General features: G+C 38.2%; 1 protein-coding gene across 2 annotated transcripts in view; it reads right to left on the bottom strand.

Moving 5' to 3' along the window:
* CCAP (Crustacean cardioactive peptide) overlaps positions 1–14102 on the bottom strand; it is a 180278-nt gene that overhangs the window by 20106 nt on the left and 146070 nt on the right. Inside the window, exons 2-4 of one of the 2 annotated variants that reach the window (XM_068229863.1) lie at positions 5603–5720; positions 5440–5512; positions 4369–4532 (exon numbers count right to left, since the gene is read on the bottom strand). In XM_068229863.1, coding sequence (XP_068085964.1) covers positions 4369–4532; positions 5440–5512; positions 5603–5704 — 339 coding nt within the window. In that variant the 5' untranslated portion in view covers positions 5705–5720. The remainder of the gene's footprint in view (positions 1–4368; positions 4533–5439; positions 5513–5602; positions 5721–14102) is intronic. The other variant, XM_068229864.1, reaches the window with a different exon arrangement.

Below are 14102 nucleotides of genomic sequence, written 5' to 3'. Positions count from 1 at the left end.
ATTTCCGTGCTAGTGCGAGCCAGCCACTTGCGAACCGGTTTTTCCCGACCTACCAAGAGAACGAGGAAGCAGGGTGGAATTCCTGTTATGTGGCCTTCAAACACATGTGTGCGTACCACGTGACCCGGCGAGCAGCCTGATCTCAATCGATCAATAAATGGAAAGTCAAGTGACGTGAAACTGGAACAGCCAATAAAAATGACAATCTTCACAGGAATGCAACAAATCCACCAATTAGATGTAATTAAGGGGAGCACCTACGTCTTAGGATAGGAAATTAATGGTAATTCCAGAGGAAAATTTTATAGAGGGTTTTGTACTTCTGGACGCTAAATTTGAGCACTACTCTGACTGCAGCTACGGAAGAGACTGGACGTCGTTTGCTTCACTGGAAGACTTTACATTAGAGAAGGCAGCGAGGACCGTATAAACAGCAATTCAGACACTCGGAAAATTTAGCTACGATTTTATTTAGGGTTGTCCTAAGATAAGTGTCTACATCCAAATTATAAAGCATCGTGTGTGTATCCTGGGCTATTGCTAAGACTTTTGTTAGTTTCAGCTTTCTACGAGAACTTGGAAGAAGGAAGGTCCTTGGTTCGAGTTCACTGCAAGATGGTTATCCAGTTCCGCGAAGAATACTACAAGTTCCTGTGTATCTTCAGCTCCTCCATGAGTCACTAAGCATGTAAGGCGTCGGACATGGGCGAGACTTTGTTCGATGGAAGGTGATGTGACCACGTGCTAGGTCATCCGCCAAAAATCCAGTTTACACCAGCCACATGAGTATTCTTTAGGAATTCAATTTCTTTCTATCTTTGTAAAATGTTTGTAAACGTAGCCTTACCTTATTCATTTAGATTTCTGTTAGTTTTGCAGTAGTTAGACTTTTCATTCTTCTTTCTTTGGTGAGAGGTAGTTTGTGCTCTGGAATGAGTGTGTGTTTGTTCTATTAGTTAGAAATGAGTGTATGTCATCGAGAGAGACCTCAACTGTCCTAAGAATTTAGAAGGCAGGAGAGATAAAAAAATAAATGAACCCCGCGTTAACTTTGATTGGTTTTGAAATAATTTGAAAATTAATTGAGACAAATTAGGACAGTGTTCTAGTGTTTTTCTTAGTGTAGAATTTCATTCTACGATTGTACGACATGTTTGTGGGTTCGAGTTTGTTTAGAGTCATCCGAGTAACTTCATACGACAGCTTTGCGAGTGAGATTATGCACGGTCAGGAATATAATAATAATAATAATGAGTAAAAATAATTAAACCTAATTACGCGCTAAAAGGATTTAATAAGGTCATGAGTTTAATGTTAGTTATTTTTGGAAAGTATTATCGTGTGCTCACTTTATGTAAAGTAAGCCTGGGACATGGCAATTCTCCGGACGGAGTACTGACGAATTAGATGTATGTTTTCTGCGCTATTAATTTGAGTATGACTTGCAGATGGGCATTATATTTTGAGTAATAATTTATGCATCCATTAGAGTCAATTTTGGGAAGAGATGTGTCACTGGACATGATTTCTTCGAACTTCAGTGCAGAGTAATCGAGAGCCACGACATTATAGGTGAATAAAAATAAATGCCGCAACTCATGAACCGTAAGCGCGTATTCTAATATTTTGACCTGTGTTGTAGTTATTCTACTTGCTTAATTGGGATGACTTCTGTTTAAAATATTCCTTGAACATCGTTGTATAGTTAATTTCTACGTATAAGTGATAACCTTAATTCCATCACATTCTACATTGATACCAGGGATGTGCGTGATAGTGTCATCTAGAGAATGATTTCCCTAATTTGCAGTAAATCCTGAATTTAATAATAATGGGTTAGTGTTCGTGTAAATAGTATTATAATAATGCCGTGTACCCATGTGTGAATGTGTGATGTGTGATTTAATCCTATTTTGTATTTTATAAATATTTCTTGTATGATTTTGTGACGATATTCTCCATTATGTGCGTCAAATTTTTGACCGACTTGTATTATTTCGCGTGTCCGTAATTGGATCAATTTTGAATCTTTAGAAGATTTTATTGTAATTTAAGGTAGACTAGGGCCTAATTCACTAAGTTAAAGTGAATAAGAGAAGGCAACGTCCGTGGACTGATGTCACGAGATTTAATTATTAGTTATTGTACACCTGCATAAAATTGAGTAAAATTTAGGTTGATATAAGTTCAAGTAAAAATTTATTACAAGACGCTTATTCAATTAATAATTATAAAAATGAAGTAATTGTTTAAGGGAAAGTCTAAGAAAGACTTGCTAACCATAAATTGATGAATTAAATAATTTCCAATAATTTAAATAAGGAGGAGAAAATAATCATTTTCTTGTAAAAATAAGCGAAATCCAGATGGGATATTTTAATTTAAACAATTTGATTATCATTATAGGAGAATGATATCAGATATTATTTTGTTTTTCAATCAATTTTTCAGTAAATTAATGATCCCTATATTTATTATTACAGAAACGAACAGTCGTTGAACTTTAATTTGAGCGAGATCCCTCATAAATGATAGCACGAGGAGAAGATATTTCAAGAATCAAACCCAGATTTTGTGAATTTAATTGTTTTATTTAAAAGAGTGTCAGTTTTAATAAATGTGTAAACCTATTTTAGTCTCCTTTCATTTGTCGCTAGTCCTTCATCTATCCCTGCCTTTAAAATTTTCTGCACAGCCGATAGCGAACGGTCCACCACTGAGACCCTCGCTCTCCGGCGAGCTGAGCCCGGCATGATGGGGGCAATATTGAGTATCTTGTTTCAGAACTACGTAGATACAGTATGATGACGAGTTTTGTATCACAATGAAATACCTAACTTTTGAGCAGTTTTCAGCGCGTAACACCTGACTTGCACAAGGAAGCAGTTGACATTATCTGTGATACCTGAAACCATTTCTTCTCACTTTCGATTCTGTTCACTTATGACTGTTAGGCTCTTCAATTTGCCGAAACTAACTTCGTGTAATGCGCCACGTTGGGCGCCACAAAATACTCGTTTCCAAGGGTACAATACTAGAGTGGAGAGAAAAGAAGACTTCATGAAGATAATTTCCAAATTTCAATTTTCTGAGGATGTAAACAGAAATGTTTAAACAGTTATATATATATATGTGTGTGTGTGTTTGAGTGTAATTTGGTAGAATCTGATGGTGATCCTCCAAGGACGGAACATATAATTGTTTCTTAACCTGTTTGACCTCCAGCGTTGGTTTGTCCCCGGACTCACCAAGGGATCCTACCTCTCACGCTTCAAGGACAGTGTCCTGGAGCGTGAGATGTTCGGTCGGGGGCTACAACTGCAAAGGAGGACCAGTACCTCACCCTGGCGGCGTCATCTGCTATGCCGAAGAAGGGCCTTGTGGCGGGCAGGGAAGATAGACAAGGAAGAGTGAAGGAAGCGGCCGTGGCCTTAAGTTAGGTACGATCCCGGCATTTGCCTGGAGGAGAAGTGGGAAACCACGGGAAGGTGGATGAGGTGGGAATTGAAGCCTCCTCTACTCAGTTGACCTCCCGAGTCTGAATGGACCCCGTATCAGCCTTCGTAACACTTTTCAAATATCATGGCAGAGCCAGGAATCGAACCCCCACCACTACACCACAGAGGCGTACAAAAACTCGAATCTTAGTCTAATACTGTGCGTAATGCATGTAATATAAACAACATACACACTAAATGTTAAAAGAAACCTACGAAACCGAGCTCGATAGCTGCGGCCGGTATCCAGTATTCGGGAGATAGTAGGTTTGAACCCCACTGTCGGCAGCCCTGAAGATGGTTTTCAGTGGTTTCCGATTTTCACACCAGGCAAATGCTAGGGCTGTACCTTAATTAAGGCCACGGCCGCTTCCCTGTCCTATCGTCGTCATAGGACCTATATGTGTCAGTGCGACGTAAAGCAAGTAGCATAAAAGAAACCTACGAAAACATTATTCAGGCGTGATTCCCCCTTCGTTGGAATTTGGTGGGAGGTTGCGCCTTCACTGAAAGTTCTCGCCATGACCCTCACATGGATCACGTCGGTAGATCTGTTTGTAAGCAAATATTTACTGTAATTTCTTTTAGGTCGTATTTTCAAGATCTTATCTCATATTTTCCTTTGCTTAGGGCAAAAGTTCAAATCTATTTCCTGAGTTTTTAGGTGATAAAAATCCGACGTTTACTCGTGAGTATAAACTTTGAGTAAGGACTCCAGTTTTGATTCACACCTCTCATTGGCTCTACGGCACAGTGCAAAGAGAGAGGCGCCTCATATATGTGTCATTCGCTCAAAGGTACGATGTAGGTTCTGTAATATTTTACAAAGATCCTTGTCGAATGAAAAAGGACAAGTAGTTAAAGCTCCTACCTGTTCCTGTTGTTTACGGCGGAGGAGCTCCTGACGAGCTTCTTGGATCGCCTCCCACAGCTTGGCCTCGGAGAGGATCTGACGGGACAGCTCCGCCACAGCGGGTTCTGAGTTCAGTTCTACAAGGGTGCCCATGGATTCATCTGATCGCTTCTTACCACATCCTGCAACAAGACACAGTCATAACGCTCAGGATTATAAATAAATAAATAAATAAATAAATAAATAAATAAATAAATAAATAAATAAATAAAAAATAAATAAATAAATAGATACATAACTAAATACTTCTTCTTCAATTCCCTCGTCACAGAAGGCTGTGTTTCTCACGTATCGTGGTTTCCTTCTATGCACTGTCGTGTCAGGCTCAATGTGAGATATGACCGAAATGGCAGATTTCCCATCTCTGCCCGTATGGTAGAGTATCCTCTGCCTCTCGGACTACGAGCTCTCAATTTCGGAGCGTGAGTTGAAAATCACGGTCCGTATAACTGAGCCTGGCATTTCTACCACCTCACTTGGGAGCGTGGTTTGGTGACCACGGGGCCCTTGGTTGAGTCCTGGTATTGCCTCCACTTAAGTCATTTGCGTCAGGCTCCTCACTTCTATGCCCCCAGGGGCTCGTACTTTGGGAGCGTGGTTTGGTGACCACGGGACCCTTAGCTGTATCCTCCCATAGCATGTGCCAGCATGGCCCACCTCCCTTGGTCAACTCTTGTTCTTTTCTGATCGCGACCCTATTAGGTTTTCCGAGGGCTAACGCCTTTTGTGGCTCTGGTCGTTCTTTGGCCGATACCATCATTTTCCGAAGTGTCGGATCCCTTCCATTTTTTCTCTCTTATTAGTGTTATATAGAGAATGGTTGCCCTGTTGCACTTCCTCTTAAAACAATAATCACCACCACCAGTTGTGTTGTCTATTTCTACATCTCTTATGTACAGATAATTATACACTGAGATTTATCATCGTCGCCTAGCATTCGTCACCTTTCTTTACCCTTCCTAGCCAAATTCCTTATTCTTCTAGGTAATCAGTCCTCCCTGTTGGGCGCACAAAGCACAGGATACGTACCTGTGAAAGCATTGCAGAAGGGACGTTTCCTCTTTGGGTCTAGAAGTCGCTCCATGTCGGAAGGGTCCACTTGCTGCAAACAGAAAATACGATTATAGGATGGAGAAACTGTGGAAATGTAAGGGAATGTAAGAGTTCAAAATGGCATCAGCTGAAGACTCACCCGTTTCTGCATGATTACGTCGTCAGCGGTCGACAGGGGAATACCCACGACGAGCAGCAGCAGAGCGACAACGCAGCCGAGGAGGAGGTGACACATCTGCATGTTGGCGGTGAGAGTGCTGCGAAACAGAAGAGTGACTCTACGTTAACCCTCTCCGGAAACAGTTACGGTGCCAATCAAGAAGGCCGTGATTAAAAATCAGAGTTAATAAACGTTCCTTTGTTTCTTCCTTCCGCGGTATTTTGTTCTGTTCCGCAGTTTCGTGACAGGCCTGATATCAGCGATCAGAAGTGAATGAGGGGCACACAATGTTCTACGTTACTTATTGAGTCGCTAAGTATGAAAGCGTTATAGAATGCAAGAAGGCTGATGGCGTGAGAATGAAAGAGAAAGAGGACTGGTGGGGAAAAGTACAGGAAAAGTTAATAACATTGCCCGCTTGGGAGTGAGAACATGAAATGACCATGTGGCGAAAATAATAGAGCAGCAGGCCTCTCGACAGTCTTACTGACGACTACACAGCTTGTTCCTCAGATAGGAACCTGCACCCATTGCATGTTGTTTTTATCCCGAAGTTAAACAGTTTAACCCAGACTTAACCTGTTGTTAAAAGTAACCCCTGTGGTGAACCAGAATTAACAATCAAACGCAGAGGATAAAGTTTAACTTCGTTCATGAGAGAATGGAGTGTGGCCTCAAACATCTAAAGAAACCTAACTTCAGGTGATCTTTTCTGTGGGTTATCAAACCTGAAAGGTTTGTTGTTTCTATACCAGACTTAACTAAAGTTGGAGGGAGGAGTACTGCACGTGTTGCCACATCTACATGCTCTTACCCCTCGCTTCCGGCTCACTTGTTCCCTCCTTCATTCTGACCGCTGTGATCTGTTGTAGACTACCTGGCCAGGTGGTGTCGTCCCATTTGCGATCACTCTTATACAATCAGGTTCTTATCAGTGACAGTGACAGGTTTGGCAACTCCCAGCAAGACGAGCTGCCCTGAAGTTTTATCTCCATGGCAACCGCAGTCGCCCCACCCTCGTTTCCATGGCAACCACACAGCCACTCCCTTTATCCCGCCTCGGCAGGCAGTAAACGGACCTCCCTGTAAGAAATGTCAGACGCCAACTCTTATTATTAGCAGTATAGGAGTGCTTCTCAACAAGGTCCAGCTTCCTTCCGCTCGACCCCCCTCCCCACCCTCCCTCATTCACCATCAAGCTTTCCTCAAATTGACGATACTGTCGTAGAGTGCGTTACAACCCAACGACAGTCATAAGGAACAGGTAATATTACAGCGGGGACCTGCTTTTAAATATTTTGAAAACTAACGTTCTCAGTTCAGCATGTGTGGCTGATGTTCTTTGGAAAAACCCAGAAATGAAGACCACCCTTCCAGAACTGTTGAAGTTTGCATTCGACTCCTACAAACGAAGGATCCTAATTTCAACTACTACACCAGAAAGGCCATTTTCGGCGTAAGAAGACTAAACCGCTACCCGAGGTTGCCCTTCCTTGCAGCATGTGATATGAACCAGCGTGTAAATGGAATGGCGGAAGTGTAGAGTGTTCAATGTGAGGAAAGGAACGTTAAAGACGACACACACACACCCAGTACTCACGCCAATTAAAAACCCCTGACCCGGCCGGGAATCGAACCCGGGGCCGCCGGGTGAGAGGTGGACGCGTTGCCCCCTACACTGCGGGGCTGGACTACCCGAGGTTGGGAATTCTCCTCTAATCCATGCTGTACGTTCATGCTCTCTTTGGATACACACTTCTAGGGCAGGGATACGGAAATCTATTTCCGCTGTAAAAAAATAAACTGAATTTTATGTACAAGCGTACGAGTCTGTACTTGGTGATACCAAAATAATCCAGCAGTGGTGTAATGTGTAATAATAATAACGTAATTTAAATATATCTGTTTCATCATCCGTTTATTTATTTGGGTTTATTTATTCGTGCATTTGTTCATCGTTTAGTGCCGGGAGTGTTCAAGGACATGTTCGACTCTGCATGTGCCCCTGGGACGCAGGTCAGCACGTAGCCTGCTCCTGTCGAATAACGCCAAGGAGTCTGCTCAAGGTTTGACGTCACCATCCGACGGACGAATCAGCATCAGCAACTTCATATGGCTTCACTCCAAATGAACTCTGCGGAGAGGTTTTGAATTAAATAGAACCGAGGATTTTGGATCACAATCTAGTGATACCACTAGCTCTCCCACTCTGCCACCGCCAACATTCTGAAGGTAAGAATTCTTTCCAGCATCGGGATTCGAATTGGCTACCCACCCTGTGAGACCAGGCCCTTCGAGAGCCCTGAGCTGTGACACCAACACTATCCAGAACGTGTTACGTCGCACTCACACAGATAGCTCTTACGGCGGTCACGGACTTGTGCCCACTCACAGAACACTGCAGGAGGGGGAGAGTCTCGGGATATCCTCGCTAACCTGCCTGATCTCCTGCTCGCTCCTCTCGCGGGCATTATTTAGAGACTGATGCCTTCAGACACAAACACAATTATATATCGAAACTTCCTGGTGTAATTATTTACTGTTGTGCGCTGTAATGGAACTGATAGTTACTAATAAGGCAAGTGGTTATACAGAAAGTATGAAGTCGTCACCTGGGTCTGTCTGAAGGAGAAGAACAAGTCATGTCATGTTTTTGGTAACATACAATTCTGTAGATGATAAATACATATATTCTATTGTATTACCTATCCGGCATCTCTTGGTCAGCTCTTGTTCTCTTCCCACCCCCACGGTACGATGTTTGCCAAGCCCAGGCAGTCTTACATTTTCACGTCCTTCTTGGCTTTTCCCTTCTTTTTCCCTAAAAGAGAGTCAGATCTATTCGACTTCCTTTTCTGGTTAGTTTTGAGGGAGAATGGTGGCACCGTTCTACTTTCTCACAAAAACAGTAATCACCACCATCACGAAAAGGTCCCGTGGCTACCACGATATAAACATTCCCGCAGATATACAAGCTCGTATATTTTATATTTAAACTCCAATACACCACAAAGTGAATTTTTATAAACAAATATCAGAGACTAATTCAAAAAATAAGTTTCCTATTTATCTATCGTGGATTAATTAAAGGTAGGCCAGGGTAAAGGACACTGTTTTATTCTGCACCAGTCCTTCATTTTTAGAAAAACTAAGGTTACTTCATCGTTAATTAATTAAAATTTATTTATTTATTTATTTATTTATTTATTTATTTATTTATTTATTTATTTATTTATTTATTTATTTATTTATTTATTTATTTGTGGTAGTCTAACGTCACTTTAATATATTTTTCGTAGAAAATGGGATGGGAAAGAATTAGAAATGCCGGTCTCAGTGGCTCACATAGTTGAGGCGCTGGCCATCTGCCCCCAACTTGGCAGGTTCGATCCTGCCAACCCATGCTTCCAAGTTGTGAGCCCCCGAGACCCATTTAGTCACCTCTTACGACAGGCAGGGCATACTGGGGATGTATTCTTCGTCTGTGTCCCTCACTCACAGGGGTCAAAACCTCCAAATTCGAGTACATGCAATAATTGGTCGACAGTAAAATAATTATATGTTTTAAAATGTTCATTAGCATCACACTTAATCCAGGCTTTGGACTAGTATAATGATTGTATTAAAATCATTTTGGCGTGTTTAAAATCAGCTGTAACTAAGTTTCATCACTTATTTTTGTCGGCTTTAGGTAAGCGTCGTTATAATTTTATTCCTTTGTACATACCTATCAACATTAGGAATACCTGAAGCAGAAAGATGATTACGCAATATATTTTCTGTAAGAAATTACCTTTAAGCAGGACCTGATGTCACTATTTTCTTCATATTTCTTCCTGTTACATTGAGGACTGAAGTCCGGTGCAGTTCGTCCTTCTTTAAACACCACCAAATCGTCGGATCGAGGATGTACAGCATTTGTTGTTCTCTGTTTGACAGCTCCACATAGTGATTGGTTTCTTGCTGTTTTCAAGCCATTATTATTTTGATGCATTGCGTTTGTCATTTTAAACATTATTTCATACTTAGTTTTGTCTTCCTAAGTATAATCATCATCGTTTGGTGTAAAAAATAACATTAAGTCTTTTGTAGATTTAAATTATTACCTTTAATTATTTTGAAATTCAACTTTTGAATCACATATAAAATAATTATGGAAATCCTCACCATATCTTAACCCAAATTTAGGATCACTCATTAAAGGCAAATATTTTGAAATTAATGGTCCTAAGTGTGTAGTAGAATAATCAGTTACTTCTTTTTGAATTTCTGATTCTAATTCTTTTCTGTCTTTTCTTGCTGATTTTAAAGCTTACTTTTCCTCATCACATTTCATCTATAACAACGGAATCTTCTGAATTATCTTTATACTAATTTCTATAAGGAATTAATTGTTTTTTAACCTCTCTATTTTCTTCTATAGATTTAATAATATTTTCACAATATTATCCAACTTATTTTCTAAAACACTAACAGCATCAATAACAGGTTGATCTTCTCTCATATTCTGTTATAGGTTGCTTCTTCCATTTTCAACACTCTTCTTTCATTTCTAAAACTTTCTTCCCGTTTTGTATCGCCCCAGTGTCATAATGAGTAATCGTTTATGTTAACGTTTTTATTTTGTAGAAATGTTTTATCTGTATCGGCCATAATTAGTTTTGCAATTCATATCAATAGTAATAAAACCAAATTCTTCATTCCAACATTCGCTACAAATAGCCTTAAAAATCTTCAAACTTCATATCCCCACCCACAAATTCTTTATAAATATGATTTAAATTGGTATCATCTTGTCTGAATATATTTTAAAAATTCAACTTTTCTCTAACCAACTGTTTTGCTATTTTCGAATATGTTTGGGCTAAATACAAACAATGAATGCCTTTATGCCTTCCATGAGTAAAATATTCATGAACAATATCTTGGTTTTCCAATATAAAATCATCAAAAATTATAACAGAATTTTCCTCACATCAATCCAAGGGAATTGTGGTTTCGTCATCACTAGTAAACTGAACCATTGATATTCGTAATTTTTCCTCTATTTCTTTACATTCTTTCATAAACGGTTGATACAAACTTTTAGGATGAACATAAAGTTGATTTTACTCCAGTTTAACCACTCAGGTTTTAAAATATAATTATCAATCATTAAACTGGTTTCCGCGGCCATTAGGACCAATAATTCCACAACGAATAGAATTTGGCAAACGTTCTCCATGTCTATGTTTTTTTCAGCAAGTATTAATGTTGGAATCCAATCTGCTTTTTATTTTTACTCTTTTTGTCCATTTATTTATTTATAAATGAATAGAATTTTTGAATTAAGTGGTACATAATCAGTTTTAGAAAAAAGATTAAACGTTCGATTGCGAGATGAATTTTAAAAAGTTGGATTAATAGGATTTTATTCAATTTTCTTAACTCCAAATGCTACAACAACACACACTATGAAAAGTATCAGATACGATAACTGAAATGTTTATTCAACCAAGACAACATAATGTAGAAAATTTACAAAAAGTTATTCAAAGGCAAGGGCCCAAAATAAAATTCTAAATAGATTACAAATAATTAGTGATTTATATTGATAAAGAAGAAAGTATCGGTTCAGTTTTAGGTTTAAATAATCAAATTGTAGAACCAAAACCAAAACACATGCACACAACTTATCAAAAATAATTCTTTTCGAAATAATTAAAATCCATGCCGATGGTATGTTATTAAATATTCTGAGCACTTTCACCGTGAAAAAAGTTTATTGTTTCTTTTAAGCCTGATTTAATATTTGGTAAACTAATGATTTAAGAACCAAAATACTCAATATTTTGTTCAGTTTTCGATATAATTCAAAATTTAGAAATAACTATAACCAATGAACATGATGCATTAATAGATTTTAATGGTGAAAATATAACAGTCATTATGGAAATGAAATAAAAATATTGTAAAAAATTTTAAAATCGGTTACAGATCAAACACCGCTCGTGAATGAAACAAGGGCATTTCTCGTTATAAGTCATAATTTTTGTTATTTTCCCAAATAATGAATTCTTCACTTTGCTTATTATTTTCTTAGCAATAAATGGATAAAGTAGAAAGCTGGTAGCGGCAGTCATTTCCTATCAATGAAAAAACGAAAAATAATTTAAATTCACCTACCAACGATGTGGAAATAGATATTAAAGTTGGATTTATAACAGCACCTATCTGTATCTTACTTTCGATGGAACTCATACTGATGGAAGTGATTATACTAATTATGAAGGGAAATCAAATGTGAAACTAATTGATAATTTTCCCACTCAGTTATGACAAACAGTACTCTCTCCAATTGATCATCCTCAACAGTTCTTTATCGCCTAACTTCCACTCAAAATGATGATATAATGTATGAAGGCAATTTTATTAATAATAATAAACTGCACAAAAAATCGAATGAGGTTTTATATCCCTTGAGACTCATAGGTGGATTTTAAAGATTATAAAAAAGTATTGTCTGAAGGCGATTTAACTGTTACTTTTACTTGGAACCAAAAAGCAAAAGATGCTTTATATATAAGGTTCACTAAACATGCAGCAGGAAAGGATATTGCTGGAAGTCGGCCTGACGAAGGAAAAGTTAGTGTAAATTCGATGGAAATAAGAATACCAATTGTTAAATACGAGCGAACCAGCTTATGCATTCTATGAGCTACAAACTCAAGAAAATGTTGGCGTTAGTGGAAAAGAGGAACCTCGAAACAGATATTACAAACTAGGACAATTCAATGCCGTATTTTACTTTTGTTGTGTTTCAAACTAACAGAAAAGGTCATCAAGATCTGAATTCTTCTAAGTTTGACCATGTTCAACTTCAAAATATTTACGTGAAAAATGGAAGAAACGATATATTTCCAGGAGAAATGTGGAATATAATGCCTCCTAATACTTATCTCAAAGCCTAGAATGAATTTTTAGAATTTAACTGCTTTAAAGTCGGTTCCTTCTGTTAATCCTCGGGAATTCATTAATTATTGCCCCATTTACGTTATCAATATGATTAGGCGAAGGAATGTGACAACGGCTCAGAAAACTACTATGAAGTTCTGTGCGACATTTAATGCTAATATAACACGCTTACTTATATGATTACGTGAGGTGAACCTCTGATGTTAAACTGAAAAATGTTAATACTAATGAAGAAAAAGTTCAAAGAATTTCTTGAGTTAATTGCTGTTTGTTTTACTCCTTAAATAATGTTTACATATAATAATAATAATAATAATAATAATAATAATAATAATAATAATAATAATAATAATAATAATAATATATAATATAATAATAATATGTCTTTAATATAATGCACTTATTAATATAAAGTTCGAAAAGCATCTCAATATGCTATCAAATACATTTTTTTGCTAGTTGCTTTACGTCGCACCGACACAGATAGGTCTTATGGCGACGATGGGACAGGAAAGGGCTAGGAGTAAGAAGAAAGCGGCCGCGTCCTTAATTAAGGTACAGCCCCAGCATTTGGCTGGTGTGAAAATGGGAAACCACGTAAAACCATTTTCTGGGCTGCCGACAGTGGGGTTCGAACCTACTATCTCCCGAACACTGGATACTGGCCGCACTTAAGCGACTGCAGCTATCGAGCTCGGTCTATCAAAGACCAAGGTTTCAAATACCTTTGGGAGAAACTTATTTTATTGTATTTTTAATTTTATTAACTTTTGTGATTTTTTACTGAAATAGGTAATGTTTTATTATTTTACTAACATTTTTTATGATGTTTTTATTTCTTAATTTTATAGAAATATTAACTTTTGATATTTTTTCCTAAAAATGAGTGATTTTTGATAAAATATGAAAACCCGAGAAAAAATACGCGAAATTATGTGTGAATGGTTAAATGTTGTAGGTGCGTCAGAATCCGCAAAGTACACCTCCTAGCAGTCTCTCACGTCGTTCACGGACTGATAAACCAGTGTGATTTCTATCTGAGTTATTTGTGGGTTTATATTATTCAAAAAGCGCCAACCCTTTTCCTTTGTGAGCTAGTTTACATCATTTCTTGAATTCACTCTAAGCTCTACTCTGATATTGGAAGCCGAAAGGAAATGCGGTGTTCTTGTTTCTCTAACGTAACATTTGTTGCTTTCTTTAGCTGCGTTCCTTTCCAGTGCAAGCAATACACTAGTTACTTCAGTTATATTTTAGAAGTTTAAAATTTATTTTGTCAATTAAGCGTCTAAGTGTGCAGCCTAAAGCATACAGATATGACACTGTTAGCAACGAAACAAAAAGACCGGTTTAAGCGACTATCGGCTGTATTGCTTGATAATTGTTTGTGATTTGACTTTGTATCACAAAAAATGCTGCTGTAGTTGGAATGAAAAGGCAAGGTTCTCTGTGATAAGACGTGGAAGAGTAAACTTTGTAAATACCCTTGCTCCTGTTAGGTGACAGTAACGCGCAGAGAGGAAAG

Source organism: Anabrus simplex, chromosome 12, assembly GCF_040414725.1.
Source record: "Anabrus simplex isolate iqAnaSimp1 chromosome 12, ASM4041472v1, whole genome shotgun sequence".
Lineage (NCBI taxonomy): Eukaryota > Metazoa > Arthropoda > Insecta > Orthoptera > Tettigoniidae > Anabrus > Anabrus simplex.
This window is presented reverse-complemented; position numbering and strand designations above follow the sequence as displayed.